We start from the raw sequence: 26,652 nt of genomic DNA on the forward strand, positions 1-26,652 counted from the left end.
CGTGTTTATTGTATTTTTGCAGCATAGGGGGAATGCCTAAAAACCAGGGCCCTGTTGTGTTAAGCAGCATGTGCGTATTTCAGACCCCAGTGCAGCCCCTCTGAATTTAGAAAATTTAGAAGCTGAATGAGAGATACGAGGAAATTGCCATATTAAGAAACAAAGTGAGTGGTTTGAGGGTGCTCAGGATCTCCTGCCAGCATTCCACCTAGTGCTGGCACATGCCGAGTCAGAAGTGGTGTTTGCTGTAGATGCTCTATTGCAATGCCAGCGTGAGTTCCTGGGCTGAAGCTCACAAACGAGGCTGGAGCAGCAGAAGCTCTTTTGGAGAATTAATGAAGGAGGCTGTAGGAGAGACCAATGCTAACATACATGTGTGCTTCCTCAGGGTGTTCTACAAGGTGAAGAGCCGCAGCGCTCACATGAAGAGCCACGCGGAGCAGGAAAAGAAGGCAGCCGCACTGAAGCAGCAAGAGAAAGAGGCAGCAGCAGCAGTGGCAGCGGCGGCAGCGGCAGCAGCCCACAGCCAGGCCCGGCAGGAAGAGAGCAGCGAGAGTGGGAGCAGCAGCAGTGGAAGCAGCAGTGCGAGCTCGGATGAAGATGGAGAAATATAGCAGCAGACCAGAAGTGGAGGGAGTAGCATGGCTGGACCCAACCTCCCTCTTGGTGGTCTCACTTTTTTTGCTTGCACTTTTCTTACCTGAACCATCAGGTCTCAGTTTCAGTGCTGCCATTTCCTCATGCCACATGTTCCACTTCACCTCACCAGTACTGACCAAGCTGGAATGGTGGATGAAAAGATTTGTTTCAACTTGGATTTTTTTTTTTTTTAAAACAAATAAGATTTCTATTCTATTTATAATGATACCTGAGGTACATAGTAGAACAATGTCACCTGCAGTGGAAGTAAGTTCTCTCTCAGGTCAGTCAGACCTTTCTTTTTGTGCTTGTCCGGAACCATGACGGGACTCCTGGATATAAAGGTTTCCAGACCGGAGCAAGAAAAAGATGCTCTGCTCTGAGCTAAGTGTATCCAGTTACTGTGACACTGGTGATTTCTAGATGTTCCCTTTCTCAGCAAGTTCTCCTTCCTGTTACACTTTCCTGGCTTTCTTTCTGAGCATTTATTCAGGCAGCCAACAAGTGTTGTGGAAAGACGGTGTGCACTTTTGGCCTCTGCTTCATAAAAATGGAAAGCGGGATGAGAAAGATGCTCTTCTTCCTTTTGAGAGGAAGTTTTATTTTGCAAAAGGAAGCCTGAGGTTGTTTCTTTTATGCCATTAAGAATGCAGCAATGGATATAAAAATATCCTGTGGGATTAGAGTAGCCACAGGCCCTGTGGGTTGTCTCATCTTGGAAAACAAAATAGTCTGCCTTTGATTAACTTAATGGAAAGTAGTCTGGGCTTCACAAGTGCAATTTGAAATGAAAACTGCTGGTTTTGACTGCGTAAATGGGAGCAAGTTTGTTTAGTGAAAATGAACCACGGCCTTCTTGTGCCCTGGATTGTGTGCACCTCAGAGATGGGAGGAATGGACTCTCATCTCCAGCAGTGATCCCTCTGTGAATGGCTTTTACCTCTCAACGCATCCATTTCTTCTTTTGTGGCAGTCCTCATTTATTCCTTGAAATTGCCATCATCAAGAGCTTGCATGGTGGGGCCCTAGTTTCCCAAATACTTCCTGTCACACAGTATGTACATGTGGGGGAAGCTTGACACTGATTTCCACACCAGTGGCTGGACAGCGCTGCCTGCTGGGTTGTCCTGCTGTGAGCCTTGCTCTTTGCCAAAAGGCTGACTTTTCCTTCAGAACTGACACACACTAATAGCCAAAAAAGTCTAGCCACCAAAAACCTGCTGGCGAAAGAGAGTTAAGAAGTAGTAACGTGGTCCAGGTGACATAGATTTGCCCAGGATTTTCTGTACATCTTTATAACCCACATTTATCATTATTTTGTAAAGATGCAAAGAATCGATGGCTTCCTTGTGCTTCACAGCTGGTCAGTCCAGGCTATACCCCCGACCCTTCCTGGCGCCGGCACTGTGTCACACCACCGGTGTCCTCACAGTACTGAAGGAGCCAATCGCTCCTGCCTTCCCAAGCAGGGATCCTACCAGGTTGCTGTACGTGAACTACAGAGTGTTCCTGACTGGTTGATTGTTTTTAAATCTTGACCCTTCAAGCTGCTACGTAAATTCCAGGTTAACTATGGAAAGTGGCGCTAACTCCAGCATGCCATTTGGCAATCTTTTCCTGCCCCATGGTTTTATGCAACCATGATTGTTTCACTCTCTAAGTCTGAGAGACTGTGTGTTGTACCATGTTTGCTTTGTCATATATATGCCTTTGGATAGAGTCCTTTTTCTTAATAGAAGAAACAGTTACTACTCTTACAAAGTAAGTAGGAGTATCATTAAGGACTGCACTTTTTTCAGTGTTGACACTTTTGCCTTTAAGTGTTCAATTTTCTGCCAAGGTTGTGTTTTTTCATTCCTAACAAAATTAGGTTTCCTTGCAGCATTTGGATGAGTGTTCCATGTCCCTACATGCACGGGTCTTGTTGACTAACTAGGCTGTGGAAGCAGATGGCATGTCACGAATTGTTAAAATCATTCAAAAACTGCAAAGAACTAAAAGCTACTAATCTTTAAAAAGAAGCTTAAGCAAATCAGTCTTCCTGTTAAGACTTTCAATGTTAATTGTTAGCTTTTTCCTTTTGTAAATTGGAGAAAATGCTTGTCTACCATTATCCTAGGGCCCTTAGAGAGAACAGAAGCTTTAGCACACTGTGCCAGGATGGACAGTAGGTGAAGCAGCTGGACCTCATGGTCCACTTGTAGTACTGGCATTAATTCCAGTAAAAAGCAATGATGCATTTAAACTTAAATCTGGGAAGTGGCCAATAGTTTCCAGACCTTGAAAACTGCAGGGCAACAGTTCAGAAACGAGCAGGGCTTGTGAGTGTATCTAAAAAGGATTTAAAGTAACGTAGATACATTCATTACAACAGTATAACAGTATTTGCCTGGAATACCAGTGTCGCAGCAGTGGAACAGCGTACAGTTGCTTGACAGAGACTGGCAAGGCCTAGAAGCACATAACGAAGAAATGGAGATGGAGGTGGAACTGGCACACACTGAGAAACATGGCAAAAACGAAGATTATTTTTTTTTAGATTGGAGAGGAGATCTTACTAAACTTGAGAACTATAAAATAAGGTTAATCAAACGTGTCTTAGGAAAATGCTTTTATGGTCCTTGCTAAAACAGTGCAAAATCAATCAGTATGTAATCCCTTAAGACAAAATGGAGACTGTTCATATTGGGACAAACCAGAGCTCTGTCTAGCTCCAGGTCTTGTTTCTGACAGCGATCAGGAGCAGATGGCTAGGAACAAGTGAGGGACAGTATGGACTAGTGGGTATAGTGCAGCTAGAAAATAGGATGCTAAACTAGAAGGACTTAGGTGTGTTCTTCGGTAAGGCAGATCTGCAGAGAGGTTTGTGCTGAAGTGTACAGAAAACGGGGACATTTCTCTGCCTTTTACTCTTCTGCTCTGTGTATCACCTGCAGTTACTCTGGTATTTTTAGTGTCTGGAAGTATGCCTGGGTGATAATGAGCAAACATTTAGTCATGGCCTTCAGGAGTTTTCAAGCTTGAAGTAGTTTTTAGATATGGCATAGAAAATTATGGTGACAAACAACTGATCAGATGAAGTACAAAGATTTAGGGAGCAAATCATGGGATTGCTTCAAGTACCAATTTAATCTTCTTTCGGATATGATGATGCTTGAATGCAAGCATTATTGTAGTCTTCCAAAGACCACATCTTTCACTGATTCTCCTTATTTTAGGAAATTGATATAAGAGTAATTTTTCCTCTCATCAAGGATACACCATTGAGGTGCTGATTAAGAACAAATCAGAGATTTTCTTTAACTGCACAAAAATGGTGTGTATGCTACACACTGAATCCAGTACTGGTTGTTTCTTTCCCACCCTGCTGCAGTAGAAGAGAACAGGACGATTTGATAGCAGTGAGGTCTGTCACTGGAAGAAAATCAGAGGTTATTCTCAGAAAAAGCCCTTTTCTAATAGCTGTGGGTTAGCATGGCTGACCAAAATCAGGTAAATGTTCCAAGTAAGTGGCATCAAATGGAAATGTTTCTGAGCATGTTTACATATTGCTAGTAGCCACCAGAAGACCTCTCTTCTGTCATGGTAATAAGTAAAAATGCTCCTCCGAGTGTCTTGTTCAAAAACAAACAAGCAAAACCAAACCTGCTGCCCACTTGCTCACAGTAGGAGTTTGGAATTGATCCTACATCTAAATTAGATCCTGCCTACTAGCAAAAGTTGGCAGAGAATTGTTTTAAAAAAACCAACCAACCCCTAATTGCTGTGGACAAAGCATCTGAACTGAATTTGTCTAATCTGCAATAAATTCTGTTGCTCTCCTTAGTGGAGGGGGGGAAAAGTAATTTGAGTGGCTCTTTACTGCAGCACAGTGTTAATTTAAGGCTGTGTTGTTCCAGTTAGGATTTTTTAAAAAAAAAAAAAAAAAAGACATTCTTGTCTATGTTCTGTTGATTTGTCTGTTTTAATACCCTATGCTCATTGTCATCGTTTAAAGGCCTGATCCCCATTTAGTATAAGGGTTTGCTGTTAATTTAGAAAAAAGGCAGTTATGTTGAGTTTGAACAAGGCATCGCTTTGCTTTAGCTGTCTTTACTATGGGAACAAATACAAGATTATAGACTGCAATTCTGTAAATGTGTACTAATAGATTTGCTTTTTACAGTGCGAGATCAGGCTTCCGGTGGTCAGATACGCAGTAGTCTGTCAGGTGGCTGTTGTTTCAAAGCCATTAACTGTTTGAGCCTTGATGCCAGCGGTGGGCGTTGCGGAGATGCAGCGACAGATCGCGTTTTGCCCTGATCACATACTTCTGCCTGTGTTGCCTGCCCTTTACAGATAGATTCAGTCTTTCAGGTTTGTGATCTGCATGGGATAGCATCTCAGTTTTGTAAGACTGTGTGTGTGTATATAATTACTAGATATATGCATGCACTTGTGATGCATATCTGATATAGCTACAGGTGTTTTGCAGTCTAGCTGCAAGAACAACTCTGCATTTTTAATTTCTTTTATGTTTTTCCATTTACTGATACAGATAACTGTATCTGAGAGAACTCTACTCTGTAAGTTGAAAGCCTACAGAATTTCAGTTGGCTGTGCAGGACCTTGGCATGTTGTTAGCTAGGACCAGGTAGGAATATAGCTGTTTAAAGGCAGGGCAAAGAGAGATTCTAAAGCTTAAAGGTAACTCATCTATTAATCCCATACTAAACATGTAATGTAAAGTCCAAATTAGCTAAAAATACCCTCTGATTTATCAAACTGAGGCTTTTGGTCATTTTTATCATTGCAACAAGCTTAGATTAAAATCAACATTCAAAAAAAGTGGTTCCTAAACCACAAAGAGTGAGCTTTCTCACTCTCAGCAGTTACACACTCTTAATTCTCTTTCAGGCAGCGGACTAGAAAGTTCCTATATATACATATCCTATTTTACAAGAAATGGGAGTAGGGAGGACTACAGCCATAGAAGTCTTGTCTGCTTTCATACAATGTCACTTTTAGTCCCATGATTACCTCTGCCAGAAACCTTATTCTAAACCACATTTTCCCACACAAACTTTCTCCCTGTTTTATCTTCTGATGTATGCCTGAAAGTTTATAAAGCTTTAAAGAGACAGAGAAGCAGTGTCTACAAATCATGTTTGATTTTTGTGGGGGTGAGTTTCTTTGTAAATTCGTCACTGGGGTTCAGCTGCTTTACTCTCCCTCATTCTCTCCTGTGTCAGATGTTGGGAAGACACAAACTTTGAATCCCCAGCTGTCTAAGGATTTTTCTTTCCAAGACTAGGATTCCACTGACAGCTGAGCCAGAAAAAACCCCTTAACTTCTCAAGATTAGAAGACAACATATATTTTTATAGAAATGTAATTGTATATTTTAAAAACCAGTTTCATGCAGCTTCTCCACACGTATTTTTCCCCTTGTAGTTCAGATTTGATATACACTTTTTTGTGTTCATTCTTTTTATGTTCTGTTTTTAAATTTGTAGTCAAAGCTTTGGTGTACTGTACAGGAGCAGTCAGCCTTTGTAATTACTGTATAAATGCTTTATAATAAAGTATATTACTTTTAACAAGTGAGCAGACACTTCCTTTTGTGTGTTTGCTGCCTAGGGCACCTTTTAAAAGACTGTTACATGTTCAAAATGTACATATATAAATATATTTACCTGTTGCTGTACAGTTGTGATAGACTGGACTGAATTTATTTTTTGTGTGCTTTTTTATAAAATATTAATACACTAAAGGAAATCTTGCTGATGTGATTGTAATGTACTATGTAACTTATTTACTTAATATCCTCTGTATATCTAAAAAACCTTTTATTAAATGAGGTTTAAAAAATAGTTCCATAGCTGAGTTTTTTGGTGGTATGAGGGAGTGGCTGGGAGGTTTGGGGCGATAGTGACTGTGATGCATTCATGCAAAGGAAGCATTTTTTTAACTAGTCTGCTCTCTCATCCATACCCACCTCTCTATTTCTCCATAGCAGTCCTTGAGGCTGTTTCTCAATGGAAACTTCTCCCTGAAGACACCAACCCGCAGTGTTTGATGTCTTATATCTAAGAAAACAACTGGCAGATGCAGCTCCAGGTGCTGTTACAGGAGTGTTGATGGTGTGTGTGTCCCACTCCCATGCTGGGCACCTTCCCAGCAGGCCAGCAACAACTTTCATAGTGTGTTAGAAATTCACAGGGAATAGTTCTAGGTCTGCTGTGGAGTAACTTGGTACCTGAGGGGCCTGAATTCCTGGATGGCTGTGGCTGGGACAAAGTAGAGACTGAAGTAAATCTAGAGCTGCTGGAAAAAGAGTTAACGTCTTCCTGCTGTTTAGGAGTTGAATCTACTGATTGTAGAAACAATGACTCCAGTTGTAAGTCGTATTGCATCATAGGTTTTAATGGTAGAGTTTAAAAAACGTTTTAGGAAATACTGTCTTAAAGGCACTTGTCTGTTACCTGAATCGAAGGGGGTTTGTAAACATATTTTGTTATACAGCACTAATCTCGTTTCCTCTGGCAGTAGCCGGATCTCTTGCTGTGGATTTTAAATACTAATTTGCTTCCATCCATCCTCAAAACAAAGGTTCCTTCTGTTTTGGTAATTAACTGGTTTTAGTTAACTAGGCTACGTAGGTGTTTCTCATACCTGTGGGCATGAAGTCTTCAAAAGCTGCAAACGTTTCACTACATAAAGCAGATGGTAGAACTGTGTATCAGTGACTGACCTCCTGTGAGATTTCAGTTAGAATTCAAGGCAGCACACCTGCTTTCTTTCTAGTTGCTAATTTATGCTGACAAATTTTTGCATTTCAATATTCTTGCAAAGCTGGCAGGAGAAAGACTCAGCCCAAGACACTAAAACGCTCTTTTTTCAGCTCAGTGTAGAAGCCTTTGCTTTGATTTACTCCTGTGGATGTGGCTGTTGATCAGCAGTAGTATTTGGAGAAGTAAGTGGTATTTTGCTTGGTGGGCAAAAGAGACTGGGAACACCGAAGCCTTCACAAAAGAGACTGGGAACACCGAAACCTTCACTTCAGATAGCAGACCAGGACTTTGTTTAAAGCTTTAAATAATGTATTTGCCTCCCTGTCAAAGCCAACTGGCAAAAGTGCTAAAGGTGGACTACTTTGTACTAAAACTGTGAAGCCATGCAAACAAACTTTGGATGATCAAAAAAGTCACAAGTTCTGGGCATTTTGGTTTTCAACTCTTTTTTAATTGGTGGATCCAAGCCCAAACTCCTGGAAGTTATTTCAGCTACCGAAGGAGACCTTACGAGCATTTTAAGGATTAGTAAGCTTTGAGTTAGTGGCACTGTGTGAGGAATTCTGCAGTAATTCCCTGTATGTTTTTTAAATAGCATTACAGCCCTCATTGCAGGATGCTGCTGTTGTCATTATTGAAACCGACTGCTGTGGACTGGGGGGTAGAAAGCTTTTTCTTTATATCTGAGTTTTGAAATTACATTTCAGTGACACTGTCTACTGATGGCTAAAGTTCTTATTACAGAAGTTTATGAATCAGTTAACCTTCTCTCGTCCAGGACTAATGGAATTGATAGTATATTGCTATTGCTAGTATAACAAAAGTGAATTAGTAATTTTGTACTGAAGAAAGAGTACCCATTTATTTAACTTATTTGGATTTTTTCCCCCTATAGGAGTAGTAGACTTTTTTTCTTAAGACCCAAGAACAAAGTCTGACAACCACTGTCTTAAAAGATTGAAAAATATTTATGTATCAGATGACAACAATCACAATATATCAGCATTTTTAAAGTCCAAGTTATTTTCTATTCTAAAATATAGAGGCAATGAGGAACATCATTTACATACTATAAATACATTGCTCCCTGAGCAGCTAGGAAAGTTTAATGAGAACAGAATTTTAATTTCAGAATGTTCTCCACAAGCTGAACTATTTCATTACACAACAGCCAAAGACGTTTGTATAAAATAATGTTATATTAAACAAGTTTCACAGAATAACATTTATAAACATAGGCCTAAATAATTTAAACACAGCAAATTTAACAGCTGGGTCATGCTACAAAATTACTGTATACAAAAGATAGCCAAAGGGGATGTTAAAAAGTGCTCTCTTGCTTGAAGATTTTTCTAGATGAGTCTGCTTCTAGTGTAGCCTGAGTCATGTGCTGGTTCTCAGGTCTCTTCTCACATTTTTCCAGCAGTTCTCAGTATATCAACACTCAATACTGCATACATCAGCTCTTTGAAGAGAGGTCAGTGTGCTAACAAGCAAGTAAAAAACTTAGCTATTTCCTATCACTAATTTAATTTTAAGATATTTCTCTAAGGAATAAAGTGGATGCTAATCCTCCATAATTTCACTGGGAAAAGCTGAATTCCACATGGCTTGCAAGTTTTACATGGGTGCTCTTTTCATCCATGAATAATAATGTGCTTACTACTTTGTTGGATGTGGTGCGATGGGGAAGAGCGAAGAGCGATACAGAAAGACAAGCCTTTCAACATTTTTCTCGGCCGCTCCCTGTGGGCATGCAGGCCGAGCTTCGCTGTCAGCTTATATGTGATGTGGTGTAGCACCACCGATATGCGAATCAGCTGCTTTAATTCTACCACCTGTGTATGTCTTCCACCACATCCAGTGCATCATTTTAAAGTGCAAATTTTAAAATTTAGGAAAACTTATTTTAGAGGAGAAAAAGTTTGGGGGGGTTGATTTGTTCTTGAGAGTAATGATTCATCAGGCAAAGCAACATTAAGCTGAACCTTCCACCCAGCTTTGAGCTGAAGCATCTCCTGACAAATGAGAGCCACAATTTATTCCTTCCTTACTGTATTGTTTCACTGAGATTGACATACAGTTTTTACCGGAAGGGTTTTAAAATATATGCTACTTTATCACAGCATGAATGTATTGTAAGTGTCCCTTACTGCCGTTATAATTGTGTTGAGACTGGATGCTCCACTCTTTCAAGAATGATTTTTTTCTTTTTCTCTTTTTTGTGGTAATTATAATGCAGCCCCCAAAAAAGAGCTAGATAATTTGTGCTGTTAAATCTGTGAAAAGAGCTGATGATAGTGGGCCAAACAGTAGGCACAGCTCTACCACCAACTGCAGCGGTTCTGGGACTGAGGCCCGTAGGTGCAGCCTGTCTGGGTCACTGACAGCAGCCAGGAACTGCTCTTAGCCCTCATGTCTTCTCAAGGGAACTGTGTTTCGTTCCAATCATCGCCACATCATCAGAACTCTAAGTTTCTATTCTGCTCTCAGAATGTCCCAAAATAGCCAAAGCGTAGAGTATTTGTTGTATCTAACATGACCTTCAGAAATGTACAGACTTAAGACCACAGAGAAGGACTGGTGGATGAGGTGACGGTTGGAGGCCGAGATCATGAAATAATAGAGTTCTCTATTCTTAGAGAGGCCAGGAGAGGGGGCAGCCCTTTGGACTTCCAAAGAGCTGACTTTGACTTGTTTAGGCAACTGCTTGACAGAATCCCCTGGGAGATGGGCCTGAAGGGTATAGGGGTCCAGGAAGGCTGGGCACTCTTTAAGAAGGAAGTCTTAATGGCTCAGGAGCAGGCGGTCCCCAGGGGCTATAAGAGAAGCTGGCGGCAGAGAAGACCACCCTGGCTGAACAGGGAGCTTCGGCTGCAACTCAGAGAGAAAAGGAGAGTTTACGGCCTTTGGCAGAAGGGCCTAGCCACTCACAGTGATTACAAAGAGGCTGTGAGGCTATGCAGGGCGGAAATCAGGAGGTCTAAAGCCCAGCTAGAAATTAATCTGGCTTCAGCAGTCAAGGAGAACAACAAATGTTTCTATAAACAGGTCAACAGCAAAAGAAAGACCAGGGAGAGCCTCCATCACCTGCTAGACACAGCAGGAAACATGGCAATGAGTGATGAGGAAAAGGCTGAGGTGCTTAATGCCTTCTTTGCCTCAGTCTTTAATAACAAGACTAGTTGTACTGAGGGAATCCAGCCTCCTCAGCCAGAAGACAGAGACTGGGAGAATGATCTTTTAGACTGGATACCAGGAAGTATTTATTTCCAGAAGGGGTTGTTAGGCGTTGGGATGGGCTGCCCAGGGAGGTGGTGGAGTCCCCATCCCTGGAGGGGTTTAAGTTGCCTTGACATAGCGCTGAGGGATATGGTGTAGTTGGGAACTGTCAGTGTTAGGTTAATGGTTGGACTGGATGATCTTCAAGGTCTTTTCCAACCTTGATGATTCTGTGATTCTGGGTAATTCCAGAGAGGCACAGCTCACTGCAACATGCTGGGGCCTAGCCCATGCTTACCAAGTGCTATTAAACACTGTTCAGCACCCTCAAGAGAAAGAGAAGGGCTCTGGATCTGGTAACAAAGTAACAGAAACTGCAGCCACTACAACCCCATCTTCTGACTTTGAGAATATGCTTTTGTCTCTTCTTGTAAAAGCAATTTGAAAAGAAATCTGTTACTTAAAACTATATAATGTATTTTAGCAAGGCTGAGAATAAAAGAAACACACCATGCAACTGATGCCACATGGAGTAAATGGGTTGCATTAATCACACAACGGGCTCGAATAGGGAGCCCCAGCCGTTCGGGAATACTGGAAGTGATTACAAATTGGCCAGAAGGCAAAGATTTTGGAATGGCGCCAGAGGAAGAAGTAAAGCATGCTGAGGAGGCCCCACCATATAATAAACTACTGGATAATGAGAAGCGATGTGCCCTGTTTACCGAAGGGTCCTGTCGCATTGTGGGAAAACATTGAAGGTGGAAAGCAGCTGTGTGGAGCCCCACACGATGGGTCTCTGAAGCTGCTGAAGGAGAAGGTGAATCGAGTCAGTTCGCAGAGGTGAAAGCCATCCAGCTGGCCGTGGATATCGCTGAGCGAGAAAAGTGGCCGGTGCTGTACCACTATACTGACTCGTGGATGGTGGCAAATGCGCCGTGGGGGTGGTTACAGCAGTGGAAACAGAGCAACTGGCAGCGCAGAGGCAAACCCGTCTGAGCTGCTGAATTATGGCAAGATATTGCTGCTCGAGTAGAGAATCTGGTTGTGAACGTACACCGTGTAGATGCTCATGTACCCAAGAGCCAGGCCACTGAAGAACATCAGAATAACCAACAGGCAGATCAGGCTGCTAAGATTAAGGTGGCTCAAGTAGATCTGGACTGGCAACATAAGGGTGAACAATTTATGGCTCGCTGGGCCCATGACTCCTCAGGGCATCAGGGAAGAGATGGAACAACATGGGCTCATGACCAAGGGGTGGACTTAACCATGGATGCTATTGCACAGGTAATCCATGAATGTGAGACATGTGCTACGATCAAGCAAGCCAAACGGTTAAAGCCCATTTGGTATGGAGGAGTATGGTCAAAATATAAATATGGGGAGGCCTGGCAGACTGATTATATCACGCTCTCATGAACTCAGCATGGCAAACACTATGTGCTTACAATGGTGGAAGCGCCACTGGATGGTTGGAAACTTATGCCGTGCCCCATGCCACTGCCCAGAACACCATTTTAGGCCTTGAGAAGAAAGTCTTATGGCGGCATGGCACGCCAGAAAGGATTGAGTCAGATAATGGGACACATTTCCGAAACAACCTCATAGATGCTTGGGCCAAAGAACATGGTATTGAGCAGATATATCACATTCCCTACCATGCACCAGCCTCTGGGAAAATTGAGTGATACAATGGATTGCTGAAAACTACACTGAGAGCAATGGGTGGTGGAACTTTCAAACACTGGGACGTGCTTTTAGCAAAAGCCACCTGGTTAGTCAATACCAGAGGATCTGCCAAGCAAGCTGGCCCTGTTCAGTCAAACCTCCTACATACTGTAGATGGGGATAAAGCCCCCGTAGTGCACATTAAAAATATGCTGGGGAAGACCCTCTGGGTTATTCCTGCATCGGGTAAAGGTAAACGCATGCGTGGGATTACTTTTGCCCAAGGACCTGGGTGCACTTGGTGAGTAATGCAGGAGGATGGAGAATTCCGATGCGTGCCTCAAGGAGATTTGATTTTGAATGAAAACAACCAATGAATCGAACTGTCAAATAACCATTATTGCAATTGGTGCCTCGAAACATCCTCCTGCCACATCCAAAGCCTCCTGCTCCACTGACTGAGCCAACTCCACCTCATTCCTCCAGTCTTAAAGACTGCCATGACAGATGGAACCCAAAGTTATGGACTAAATTAACTCAGTAGACATTTTGGAAGGATGGCCCGTAGACTGAGGGAATGATATCTGTGAGACCCAGGAAAGGGGTGGTGATTCATTAGAATGTATTTGGAACCTGAGCATGATGTCAATGGTATGGAATAACAGGTGGAGACTGTCCTGGTTTCAGCCAGGATAGTTAACTTTCCTTGGGCTGAGAGGGAGCACAGCTGAAGGGCTGGGTCCTGATTGATCACTGGAGCGTTCCATGTCATGTGACATCAAGCTCAGCATATAGGTGCGTTTTTTGTTTTCGTTTTCCAGATTGGTGGGGCAGGATTCTCTGGTGCGGTCGTATCACTGCTGGGGACGGGCTCTGTACCGGTCGCCGCTCAGTGAGCCACTACCGCATTTTACCTGTTTTGGACTACTATTGTTACTGTTGTTTTTTGTTAGTATTACTAATTATTATTATCTTTTTATTCAATCTACAAATTTCTTCTTTTGTCCCTCCCCTATTTCACCGGGGGTGGGGAGGAAAGTAAACAACTGGCCACGTGGCGATTTGCTACCAGCTGAGTTCAAACCACAACACCATCTCATCTCATCTCATCTCACCTTCCCCACTAACTACATACGCTTTCTCTCACTGCTTGCATCTGTGCTTTCACACAGAAATGAGTATCCCCCACACCAAAATTTTTTGCTCTCAAGCCCAGGTCTTTTGTTCACTGTTTGCTTCTGTATTAGTATCAGCCTACTTAATTGTAGGAACATTCCAGAGCTGAGAAGGATTATGTCCACCAGTGACCCAAACCAAAACTAGGAACCAGCTGTAGGCTCATAGGCCACATAGTTCAATCCAAAATAATTTTTTAGTAAGAGACAAAAAAAAAAAAAGCTAGCAGATATTTTAGTCTCACTGAAACCATGCAAAGAATTCCCATTGCCTCTTCAAAATAAATAAATATCCAAGTTATACATGGCCTTCTAAGCAATGCAGCTGAGTTCCAATGCGAGAAGCCCAATTCAAAACTTAAGACCAGTAGCAGGCGATCATCAGACCAATACCTTTTTTGTGCTTAGGTCCACAACTACTGGGCCTGTTTGGCATAACAGTTAAGGGGATGAAAGGGCAAACTTGCATATTTAAAATATTGAGGGACTCCCATGATAAAATTAAACACAACAAACACAACATTGTTCTTTTGGCCTCAGTGTTTCCAATGATAATGTGGGCCAGCTGCACTGAACAAGCTAAAATGGTTCTGTTATAACCCAAGAGTCAACAACAAGCACCACTAATCAGGGATTAAAAATAGCTACATATTAGTTTAGGTAAAAATCTCTTGCTAGCCAAACAGCAGATAAACTCAACTCCACTGGTCACTACAGAAGGTGTCATAAGCTTGACAAAATTGGTATGCCCGAATTTTGGTAATTAACTCTTTGGGTGAGAGACTGTGGAGATAAACTGGTCTAAAAATTGCCCAAAGGGTCTTCAAAACAAACATTTTATATAAAAGTTCTATGTGCTGAGCTATCTGGAGTTACTTAAATAATTAAATACCCAACAAGAAAGTGTCATCAGTTTGCTCCTTCTTCATCTTCTTCTTGTTTAATAACTAGGATACCTAAGAGGAAAAAAGAGAGGAAAAAAATCTGCAAAGATTTATGAATATGCAGAGAAAGATATAGTTAATGCTGATATACCTGAAAGCTACTCTGGACTGCTGGAAAGAGTCAGACCAGCAGAAAGAGGGAAGAGTTGTATTTCCTGCCTCTGCTTCTAACTGACATGAACTTCTGCATACCTGAACGGCTCTTAACTAGAAAAGCCTTCAACTGATGAGATCTTCTGTTGGATGTTTTTCCAACTTCTCAAGTAACAGAGAATAAAAAAGGTACTAAAGCAGGACCTGCAAAGATCAGCCTAACTTGGTCACTGGGAGATGCACCATGTTGGTTCAACTGCCAACAACCAACTAACATGTCACCCTTCTCTTGTAGGTTGTAGGTCACCTGACCAAGTTAGTATGTGATACCTCCTCACTGATTCCTAACTAGGGTATCCAGGCTACAAATTACAATGATATTAATGTGGATCCAAGAAGCAATATGGTCAGATCTCTTAGGACTAACCTGGATGTCATGGAATAAAGCTGCACTGCACAATAGCGTCATAGTCTATACCCACCCCTTGAGTATTTTTAAAAAAAAAATAATCACTTTTTAATTGCCATGTTGAGTAAGGGCACCTCAGACTGTGGCAGCCTGCAGGGTTCACACCACCTCATAGTGATGGATTCATGAATTTAAAACAAGCTGAAATGCTAATAGCCCCCCAAAAGATTTATCAAGTTATAAATTTTCCCCACAGTAGCAAAACCCTATAGTACAGGTAAGCTCACAGCACACTGAACTAGCACACTCAAATCCATGCCCAAATAAGTAGTACAAGAACAGCAGGGTGTGCAGGTAGTTGTCCATTCACCTGTGCTGTCACCTGGGTAGTGGGAACTGGGTCATACCAATGCTTTGCTCAGCTTGAGGCAGAGACTTGAACTACGGTGAGGCTTTGTGGTGAGGGCCCTTTGCTTACTGTAAGACTAGGGTGCTGTGTTTCTTTTTTCACAGGTAGGAAATGGAAAATAAAACTACCAGAGCCTGGTTTCTGTTGTGCTTTAGGCACCTAACTGCTGACCAGTGTTCCTGGCACAGGAACTAACAGAAAGGCAACGCCCACCTGCTGAAAGAGACCTTCAGTGCTTATTTTTGTCCAGAACATCTTCAACCATTTCAATAATTAGTCATCCAACATATAGTACATAAGCACAACAGGGTAAGTCCAAAGAGAGGAGTGAGGACTATTGATTAAATGGGTACACAGATGAATTTCTGAGGTTATGATTCATTTCCCTGTGGTTGTCTTTGTATTAAGCTGTTAACTCACACCAATTGCCTCACGCCCCAAACTCACCATCCAGCTTTTTCAGCGTGGGTACCCGTTTGGTTGCTTCTTCAATCCAATTGTTCTTCTGATCAGAGGCATATTTCTCTTGTAGTGGATTGCCTACAAACACCAGATCCTCTAGTAATGGCAGCTCTGCCAGTCTCACAAACTCTGCTGCAACCACAAAGGTGAAAACACCAACCAGATTGTGGAACGTGGAAAATACATCTGCACCACATGTTCCTTTCAAACTCAGTGCAAACATAAATAGCATGGGATACAACAGGATAGGGATTGCCTGGGCTTGAACCAGTATCAGACTGAAGAACAGGTATGCATTTTAAAAGAATTCCGAGAAAGATGATTCAAAGAACAAACTCCATTGGGCTTAGAAGTTAAATTTAATATTCTAACTATTTTTACTCTCTTTCATGAGTGGATATTTAGGGATTCTACGCATGTCTGCAGGCTTACCAGTGAGACTTAAAGCCCTGGAACGTACAGAACTGTTCTTCAGTTGGCGACTTAACTCATGCATTCACCACTACAGAAGTTACAGAATAGAGAGGTGTGGCTTACCCCAGTCTTTCACCAAATTATTTGACATATAAAGAACCTTCAGCTTCTTCATTACACGGATACCCCTCAGTTTCTCAATGAAGTTGTAGGAGATCCACAGCTCCTCTAAAGTATCTGCAACTGCCTCCTGGAAAATAACAGGACTGCTCAGGTAAGCAAAAGTGTACTTCCTTATTCTTCAGATTCTCTCTTCACCCCCAGCAAGTCACCTCATGTGAGAAAATACTAAGAAATACTGGTCCTCATTTCCCATTAAGCAGGTCCCTAATTATGCATGACAAATACTCATGGGAATTAAGAGCAAAAGATCTGAGATATATTTAGGAGGACAGAAATCACAATATTAAAATAAGACAAGGAATAGCTGGCTGGAGTAGTTGTTCTTAAGGCATAGAGGCAGAGGAGACAAATTTGACTGCTTGTGCACTGCAGGTATACATGAAGTCAATGCAATTCAACACCACTTTAGAAGGGGTTTTATACAATATGAGGGAATGATTCATTTCAAGTGCGTGTATGTTTGTACCTGTTGGCCAGAAGTTGCTTTCATAATTCTCTCAAAAGAGAGGTTTTTTTAAACCAGCCATTACACATTGACTCTGCATTTCACACTTCAGAGATATGGCATCTCTGAAGATGGGAATAGCTTTGAAGAGAAACATTCTGTGGGAGTATCTCTTGAGGAAGAAAAGAATTTCTATATTAATTAATAAAAAAGTTGATCGGAAAAAAGTTCTTTTGCCCTTAATTCAAATGTAACAAAATTGATCCAATTTTTTCCTCAACAAATTTTCACCTACCTGGTAGACTTAGTCCTGCCACCATCCTCTCCCCTAAAGCCATATTGCTCTGGGCACCAGTTAACATAAAAAGGACAGACTCTCATGAAGTGTGTGTTCACAGGACTGCTAATATGTGCAGTAAAGAAGCACAGTCTAAGTGTCTTCAGGTAGAAAATTCCTCATGCAAAAAGTCTGTAGGAATTATTTTCATGTAAAGCCAGTGGAATTTAAAGGGCTTTACAGACAGACAGCAGTTTTCAAATAAAAGTTCTGCTCATCTTTGTCAAAGACAACGAAATCTCTCTTTCTAAAATCCTTTTAGGTAGTAAATTAGCCCCAAAGAATCTCCAAACATGAAGAGTGTTCAAACAAAAAAAAAAGAGAAAGACTATCTGAAAATTCAGAAGCAATGTATAAGAGGGCGAACAGATCATAGTGAAAGGAGAAAATAAATGGTTAGGGAATAACATAAATTCAGCAAAGACTTTTATGAACATAGGGGAATTATCCCACATTCTAGACAGCACTCCATTTTGTTAGTGAAGAACTGATACTAGTAAGAAGCGCATACCAATCCATTCAAGTTCTTTATGTTATTTCTTCCCAAAGACAGAATCCTCAAATTTTCTGTAATAGATAAAAGAAAGTTTTTTGTTAGTAATTTTGTTTTAAATATAGGAAGATGCTGTAAGTCAGGTAAAACACCACATTTACTTACAAACAAACTGCACTCTGAACAGGCTACCTTAAGAAAGAATGACATAACAGAAACAAAACCTCCTGACCTACGCAGATCATCAGGAATGGATGCAGTGGACAGCTCAGAAACACGCTCACGAATACGAAGCTGCTCACATGTAGGTTACCTAGTTAAAATTCAGTCCAGATAAATACTGAATAAAAATTATTATTTCACTTCGCACCTGAACTCTAACTGCTAACTTGCTAGTTTTGATCTTACATATTTCATACCCCTTCTTCTCCAGGCAAAAGTTGTTCCAATCTTATTTTAAGGCAGCAGATTTGATTTCTGTAATAGCGGCAGCATATAAAGCTGCCTTACAGAAGTCTGATGAGAGACATTTCAACTTAGTCTAACACCCAGACAAAACTCCTTTCTAAGTGAGCTGTTCTTGTTGGGGTTTAATGTAATACTAGTGTAACTCAAAGCTAACACAAAATAGCTGTCTTTTTGTATAACTCATCTTCATTTTTCACACCAGCTTTCTTGCAGGTGTAAATAAGCAAACTGAGTTGCAGCATGTAGCTGGGTTAACTTTGGATCTATACCTTTCATGAATGTTTTAACACTTCTTCTTAACTGCCTTAAGGATGAAATACTTAATGATCTTGTTTTGCTCTTGTATGCATAATAATTGAAAATACATGGCACAATAATGGCAAGACCAATGAAAGTTCCAGCCAAGTAGCACCAGATACTCCATAGATAGCACAGATGGTGGCTAGAGATTGCTATGGATGAAGATTCAAGGCTGATCTAGAATAGATAGTTGCATGTTCTGTCTCAAGAAATGCAGGGATGAAACCACACCTGGCAAATATTCTAAACCAGGAAGATTAGTTTTCATTAAAAAGCTGAGGTACAATGAGAATTCTTTTTCTTTTCAAACACAACAGCTTAATACATGACCATGCTAAAAAAATGAAGAATCGTAATCAGTAAGTGTAAAGCCTGCTACAGCTAATATTCTCCAGAATATCCACAGGGGAGAGCGCTGGGAGATGGCCTTTTGGTCTAGCCAGCTACTCTCTCTGTAACTCCCATCTATAAATTGTAAGATTGCACTAGCTTTTGAAATTTGTAAGACATTAAAGGATACTTACAGAGATGACAGATTGTTTAAAAAGCCATGCCTTAAAATTGCTTCTAACTGCTGTTATTGGTTTTTATTACTCTTGTTCTGAGATATTCTGTATTTTAAAGGAAGAAAAATCTTCCATCTCCCTCATGGTACATTTACACTCTCTAAAACACAAATCTAACACTTGTTTTAGATGACAGCGACATCACCCTCACATGTATGGATACAGGGGTGTGATCCTTTACACAGAATTATCTACTTGACATAACTACAGTATGAGATATATACATTAATGGTAATCTTTTCCAGCTTAAAGATTTCTCATCTTCCTCTCTGCAATAAGCAAAAGCAAGTATGTCATAATTAGTGGCTTGTTTTTCAAAGCTATAAGCACTGCTTTCTCCCTCTTTCACAGAAGCCAATAGAGACAATAGAGACAATATTCTGTACCTTTAAGAGACAGATCATGAAGTTCTAGTTTGTCTGGCTTTAGGATCAAATATTTGGCACAGACTGGATGTTTTGATTCTACATTTTATTAATATAAATATTTAAGATGCTTTAAAGGCTTTTAATGTTTTATCCCACTGAAAAATTTCATTGGTTTCACTTTCATATATAACCGCCTAACTGTTTTTTGCTCATGATAGAGTTACTCAAATTGAAATATTACAGTACAGTTATTTGGAAAGACTACTGGAATATTTTTCCCTGATTAGTATTTGCAAATTTTTTGAAGTCTGAGCATGTTATGAAAACAAATAAATTTATCAAGCTCCTTGACAGCCCCATTGATGTGTAGCTGGAGAGAATGGGTTTCCAGGTTCCTTGACTGTCCACCTGGCAATACGACAGGGACAGAAAAGCCTGGACGCTCCAGCCCAAAACGTGCAGCTCTTTGCCAGCTTCATGCCACAGAGTCAAAGTCCTGAGGACTGACCATTAAGAATTCTGCCCCAAAGTCAGTAACCCAATGAGTTTCAAGGTTTCATAGACAGCTGCCCAAGAAATAAAAGTTCAGTTCCACTTCTAGACAGATGGCACAACCCTTTCAAGTACAAACAAAATCAAACCAAGTATATTCAATCCTCTGCAGAGTGGAATGACATTTTTCCATCCAGATCTACAACACTCCAACCAATACTGCAATTATGGAGCTGCTGAACTGCAGACTATCTCCATCATGAGCATGGAAATTGGTCATTAAATCACTCTAGAACTGAATAGGTGTTGAATATCACAAGTAGGCCCACTGGAGGGTACAAAGGTGCTTTCTGAATGGATTTTTTTGTTTGCTTTTTTGTTAAACCTGCACAGTGAGACAGCTCCCACGGCTAGTGCTGGGCTACACGCTTTAATACACCATTACTGCTAAACATGCATTCTCCAGTAAGACTGATAATTTTAAAGGTCACTTGTAATTTTCTAAGAGGAAGAAATTCAAAAGGATAAGAACAGGTATAAAGCTGGACACATATAACAAATTGTGGTATGTGTCCTACCCAAGCAACTAGAAAACAAACATAATCGCTCACTGGCTTGTCACTTACTTAGGCTGTTCAAGTTGGCGATTCTTTCAATGCAGTTCGTAGACAGTGATAGTTTCCTTTAAAAGCAAGAATAATGAATTCACAGTATACAAGGGATCACTATATCAGAAGGGTTTCATGCCCAAACACCATTGCATTAGAAATAATTGTCTATTCTTCTCTCATTAGATGGTGAACTAACTGGATGTGTAAACAGACTCAAAATATCCTCAAACCATCAAGACTTCTACAACTTTATTTAGCTTCTGGGAAAGTACCATAGGTTAGCTATTTACATGACATACCAGATTATCTTTTTATGCCTAGCCTTATCAAATGCAGGGACATTTATTTCTGAAATGGCTCTAATGTCTTTCTGAAAGTACCGCTTAAGTCTCCTTTTTTTTTGCATAAATTTTGAATTCAATCATAAATGTGCCAGTTAGCTGATAGACCCCAAACATGAACCTGTAATTATACACCGATAAACAGTATATAATTTTTCTGAGGACAAATATCAATACAGAATCTACCCTAATATCTTCTCAGTTAAGTGACAGGGATCTCTGAATTAAAAAGAAGAACCATGTGAGGAAAGAGAAGCTCAGCTGAAAAAAAAAAAAAAGAAAAGAAAAAGCTGCTGCTTTGAAGGTCACACTTAAACATAGTAAATACATATTTCCACAATGGAGAGCACAAAACATGAAAATTAATACAGAGAATATTTGGTTTCCAGTTAGTTTTTAACTGAACTTACTCGCAGTTAACAAGCGTGGAGAGAGATTCATCCATCCTCTCTACAGGAGGAATTTGACCATACAGTTTCACCTCCTTTGCCTCTGAAGCCTTCTGGCCATTTTTTTCTTCCTGAAGAAAAGAGAAGGTGAAGAGGCGGCTCACTGCTACATGCAATTACTAAAAATTACTACACTAAAAAATTTCTATAGAAGTAACTACTATAGAAGTAATTCCAATATACTACTAGAAGATATTACTTAAAGAGAAAGCATTTTGAGCATGTTTATCAAGATTGCTGCTGGTGTAGCATGAAGAGGGGAAGGCTAGCTTATATTCAAGATATCAAAAGAACTTATACATTACATATGCTTTCTTTAAAAGTCGTGTTACACTTGAGCAATTTCTTTAAGGGGTTTTCTACTGTAAAGAAGTGGAGATTAGATGGCGGTTTAAAATTCTGAACGAAGGTACTTCCATGGAGACATCTAGGAGCCTCACCTAGGGCTGATCTGTAGCAGAAGCAGATTCTTAAAAGCTCTGACAGAAAAATCTCCTTCCCACTTCACCCAGAACACTCAGAACTCACGCCTAACAACACAAACTGAACGCAGGGGAGTGTGTTTTGGGGGAGAACCTTAACAGATTCACAGAGTTAAGAATCTAAAAAAATTATAAATTAGCCATTAAAAAGGAGTGGGGGAAGATTTCACACTTTAGAGAATACAGCAAAAGACAAACTTCCTATTTACAACCTGGGTTGATAATTTTCTAGATGAAATACTTTATAAAGTTCAGAGCTTTAGAAAAATGGCCATAACTTCAGCATCTGGGTTTATTAAAACATATAGTCTATTAAATCTTTTAAAATTCTGAAGCGATGGCGATTACTGACTAAACACTTGGAGCAGTATCTATTTGGGTAGTACCACCAGTTCTGACAGCTGCCCCCCTGACAGCACAAAGGGACCATTCTGTCAATTCACTCCGTGTCCAGTGGGAGGACTGGAGGTCCATCAACAAAGGAGATATCTATTCTGTGCTTTCAAAACAAGGACTCTTGTTTTCTCCCCCATTTTTATGCAGCTACTGAAAAGTGAGAGAGTTGAGGTCTGGCCTGGTTTATATGGCACTTTGTAATGAAATTAATTGCATCCCAGAAGTCTTTTAAGAATCCCACAGCACAAGATCAGGTTTTGATAACATTATTTTCTCTCTTATATACCCAAAATACTTCAGGCAACTTAATAAAAAATTAACACATTGCCTTGTGCATTTACTTACATTTCAGTTTCTGTCCAAATTCAGTGTGATGCTATTTTTACTCATAAGTAGCAATTTAGCAAATAAGCATGTCAGATGTTTTGCTAGAATATGGTGAGTGTGTTCAAACTAAGTCATATAAATGCAAAATTTCCATTTTCTTTTCTAAGAACAACACTCTATCTATTTGCATTTATACTCAGTTTATAATCTACCAGTTTATACCAACAAATAAATTTTTTCTTAAAAGCATGAAAGGGAGAAAGCTTCCAACACAGACTGTGGCCAGCAGTGAGCACTTGCAGGAAGACCTGATTGCCAGACACTTCTGGAAGAAAGGTCAGCTGAATGACCACAATAAGCCACAGAGAAACCACAGGTAAAACAGACACTTTTTTGAGAACAGGCTACCTGTTTGCTAAGTTAAACTTGCTTTAACTAATGTCACCCTGACTGTAGAGCAGAGGTAAACCCTTATGCCAAGGGGAAGAAAAACATCTGGAATACAATGCAACACCAGATCTAATTTTTCGAGTCACATGGACCCAGATGAGGAAGTAAAAGGAAGATTTAGACCCACCCCAATAACAAGAACAGCAAAGCAAATTCAGCACTTCATGCGTAACATATTTTTTACAATATTTGAAAACCAAATTTAGCTGAATACAGTCAAACCCCATGCCACGGAGTACTGCAAAGCAGCTAGATATTGTTCTACTACTTACCCATTTGGCTAGAGCTTCTTTGATAGTTGTAGCTTTTGCCTAAAAATGAAACAAATTTAAATGAATATTCATTGCAAATTTTTAGTTGACTTCTTCACTGCAAACCTATCTCCTCTCCCTTCTCTCTCACTATCCTGCTTGTCTACTCCCTTCTACTACTTTCCTGTATTATCTTCCTCCAGCTGAGTCTAAGAAGCTAGAACCCCTCAGTGTCCCATAGTTTTATTTTCTGGGGTACTTGGTAGCACTTTCAGAAGCAATCAATTGGCTTCATGCAAAGATGTTATCTTCCTGATCTTACTCTCTGCCCTGTGTGGAACATGGGTTTGGGACACTGTTTGTTAGCGTTGACGGTGAAAGTCAATTCAATTCAAAGACATAAGAGGTTACTGCACTGAAAAAATGTGGTCTAATGCTCTTAAACCGCCCCACACTTTCTATTATTGTGCATTAGTGACTTTCTGTCTGAAAGCAAGTCTGTGAGTAGACAGAATGATACAGCCTCTTAAGATTCATGGAGGAAAATAAGATACAACTTGCCAAAAATCAAGAGCAATCTGGATTGTTTGTATTTGTTTTTCTCTGATCGTTTTATGTTGAGTCACATCATGCAATGTGAAAACATGTATTATTCAGTTAGGAAAAGTCTGAGAGCTGCCATACAAGGCTTTTTAGGGATTGACCCTGTTGTGGTTTGAACTCAGCCGGCAGCCAATTGCCACGTGGCCAGCCGCTCACCTCTCCTGTCCCCAGTGAGATAAGGGAGGGACAAAAAGAAGAAAATTCGTAGGTTGAATTAAAAAGGAATTTACTAATAGTAACAAGAAAAACAACAGTGACAAGATGTAAATCCAAAACGAGTAAAATGCAACAGTGGCTTACTGAGCACAGCGACAGGTACACGGCCCGCCCCCCGCCCCAGCAGCGATCCCACCACACCGACCTGGAAAACTGAAAAGGGCGCAAGCCAGAGAGTGCCCGCGTCCGCCTGTATACACTGAGCATGACATCTCATGGTATGGAAATCTCCAGTGATAGATCGGACTGGCCCTCCAGCTGTGCTCCCTCTCAGCCCAAGAAAAGTTAACTCTATCCTGGCCGAAACCAGGACAGACCCACTGACCAACTTTCTGTTGTCACTAAGTCCAACTTTCCTGCCTCACATCAGAGTCTTCTCAAAACCACATGATGCTATCCAAAACAGTAATTAGATAAACCCTGATATCCTAAACATTAAACATATTCCAAGATGTCCTTCAGACTAAAAAGGTTCCAGAGACCAATATTTCACAAAACTCAGCAACAGCCTCCTTTCTACAAAAACAAGGGGACCCTAGTGTGGGTGTTTCTATTGCTCTTCGGTGTAGCACTACCACATGTGGACAGAAGCAGCCTTTCAGGTAATCAGATATCAAAAAAAAAAAGACTCTAAAAGTTAAACCCAACAAACTAACTTCCACCAGAAATCTTACAGGCAATCACCTTGGTCAGAGAGCTTCAGTGTTGGATACTTTACTCTAGACCCCTGGAAACTCTGAACCCCAACGGTGAGAGACAACAGTTGAGGCAGCTGCATGTATAAGAATGGCTACAGTCACTGAACACCCAACAACAGTCTAAGACCCAGCAACACCAAGGATGCCTCTCAAATATCAATATATACACCTTCATTTAGACGTATATCACTGAGAAACTCAGATGTTCCAGCTGCTCCCGCCCACCGCTGGGCACTCGTTTTCACCCTGTCTATACCACGCGATAGCTAGCTCTACGCCCCATTGTAGATGACCTGGTAAACCTGTGCCACGGCAGTACCTCCTCGGTGTCTGCTGCAGATAAACCTCCTCCTGTTCAGATCACATCCCCAGTTCCCACTCCAACAGCCTCATGAAACCTGATTAACAGCTACCAGCATGCCAGCAAACACAGCTGGCTTCCCATTTTTTGGACATGAACTTAATCGCATTTTTCATAATTATGGTAGCCATTATTACAGCATTCAGGTACATGACCTCAGTCACTCATGTTGAAGACAGAAATGGATTTATATGACCAGTGCCTGCTTCTGTTTCAAACTCACAGCTAAAACTGGACTGGACTTTAGACCTAGTGATCCATGTGAGCACAAGGAGCAGCTTCTTCCCTGGCCTGGCTGACTCGTCTCTTCTGTTGCAGTATTTGATGTGGTGGAAATATGAAAATCAGCATAGTGGGTTACGAAGAGAACATGTATCAGGGATTTCGCTTTGTTCTTTGAAGCTCACATGAAGTTTGTGTAGATAAATCACAGTATCTTCTGTCATGGGAGGTTACTTAAGGGAAACCTCCTTCCGAGAAGCGTATTTTCAGGGTTCCTCTACCTGCATATTGAACGATTTCCTACAGGTATTTAGACTAAAGAAAGTCAAATTACTTAAAAGTATTTAAAATGCCAAGTGATCAGTAGCTGAAATTGTCACCCCAAAGAGTCACCATCAACATAGCAGGAACAAGAAACATAGTACCTTAAGGGGAAAAAAAAAACATTCCTGTACATATAAAAGTTATAACAAAAGAAATATTTTGGGAAAAAAACGCGGCTGTTGGACAGAGTATTTACAAAATTCAGGCAACCAAGAAAAAGTAAAACAGTGACACTTTGCCTTCGTTTGCAAATATTTATTTAAATGTTAAGTAGAGCAAATCAGAATTGCACAGCAAGAGATACCAGGCTAATTGCTGTACTAATCGCAGATACCGCTGCCTTAAAAACAAGTACTAGCGCAAGTTTTTATATGACGGCATCCCAGGCTCCCCACCACTTTGTTCTATCCCTGAAACGCCCCTTTCCCAAGGCACCCTAACAGGCCCCAACTCGCCGGCGCCGGCCCCGAGCAGGGGCTGCCTCCCGGCCCGCGGACGGCGTGCCCGGGCTGCTGGGCGCCAGGGACCCGCTCGGAGGAGCCCCGGCGGCGCAGGGCTGGGCTCCGCGCTGCCGCTCTCGGCGCACCGGCACTGCCACAGCCGGCCGCCGGGGACTGCTCGGGGGCAGCGCCGAGGGGCCGCCGCCCACACCCCCGCCGGCTCCTGCCGCGCCAGGAGAGCGGCACCGGCCCCCGCCATCGCGGAGCAGGCCCCGGTCGTCGTGTCCCTCCCCAGCCGCCGCCGCCAGGTCGCGGGGACGCCGCGGCTCAGCCTCTCCCCAAGCCCCCGCGCTGCCCAGCAGCCGCTAGGCCGGCCGCCGCCCCTGCAGGCCCAGCGCCCTCCCCGCCAGGCGCCCGCCTGCCCGCGTCGGCACTGAAGCACCCACCATTGCCGTTGCTACCGTTAACGCTCCGGTTGCTATGGCCCAGCCGCCTCCCGCGCATGCGCAGCGCCACCGACACGGCGGGGCGGGGGCGGCGAGCGCGAAGGCAACCACACCTGGCGGTCATAGAGACGCGCGGCCACACAGAAAGTCCCATCCCGGAAGTCGCGTAGGG

The 26,652-nt window shown here is 41.7% G+C and overlaps 2 protein-coding genes across 9 annotated transcripts in view; one reads left to right on the top strand and one right to left on the bottom strand.

Moving 5' to 3' along the window:
• The window catches only part of MIDEAS (mitotic deacetylase associated SANT domain protein), a 57,460-nt gene extending 50,969 nt beyond the window's left edge, over nt 1–6,491 (top strand). For both annotated transcript variants that reach the window (XM_074867908.1, XM_074867909.1), the window contains exon 13: nt 389–6,491. In XM_074867908.1, the coding sequence (XP_074724009.1) occupies nt 389–614 (226 nt within the window). In that variant the 3' untranslated portion in view covers nt 615–6,491. The remainder of the gene's footprint in view (nt 1–388) is intronic.
• Nucleotides 6,492–8,361: 1,870 nt separating this feature from the next.
• DNAL1 (dynein axonemal light chain 1) lies at nt 8,362–26,645 on the bottom strand. Of its 7 annotated transcripts, none has more exons than XM_074867913.1 (9): nt 26,481–26,645; nt 23,192–23,230; nt 21,226–21,331; nt 20,490–20,545; nt 17,688–17,743; nt 16,335–16,461; nt 15,783–15,929; nt 14,373–14,436; nt 8,362–8,898 (listed from the first exon to the last, which is right to left on the bottom strand). In XM_074867913.1, the coding sequence occupies exons 1-8, from the start codon at nt 26,632–26,634 to the stop codon at nt 14,390–14,392; spliced, it is 732 nt and encodes a 243-aa protein (XP_074724014.1). In that variant the 5' UTR covers nt 26,635–26,645; the 3' UTR covers nt 8,362–8,898; nt 14,373–14,389. The 7 variants fall into 7 exon arrangements, with proteins under 7 accessions (XP_074724014.1, XP_074724016.1, XP_074724017.1 ...); XM_074867915.1 differs by having other exon boundaries at nt 14,373–14,464; XM_074867916.1 differs by having other exon boundaries at nt 8,362–14,436; nt 15,783–15,875.
• Between the last annotated feature and the right edge of the window lie 7 nt (nt 26,646–26,652).

This window comes from Strix uralensis, chromosome 4 (assembly GCF_047716275.1).
Source record: "Strix uralensis isolate ZFMK-TIS-50842 chromosome 4, bStrUra1, whole genome shotgun sequence".
Classification (NCBI taxonomy): domain Eukaryota; kingdom Metazoa; phylum Chordata; class Aves; order Strigiformes; family Strigidae; genus Strix; species Strix uralensis.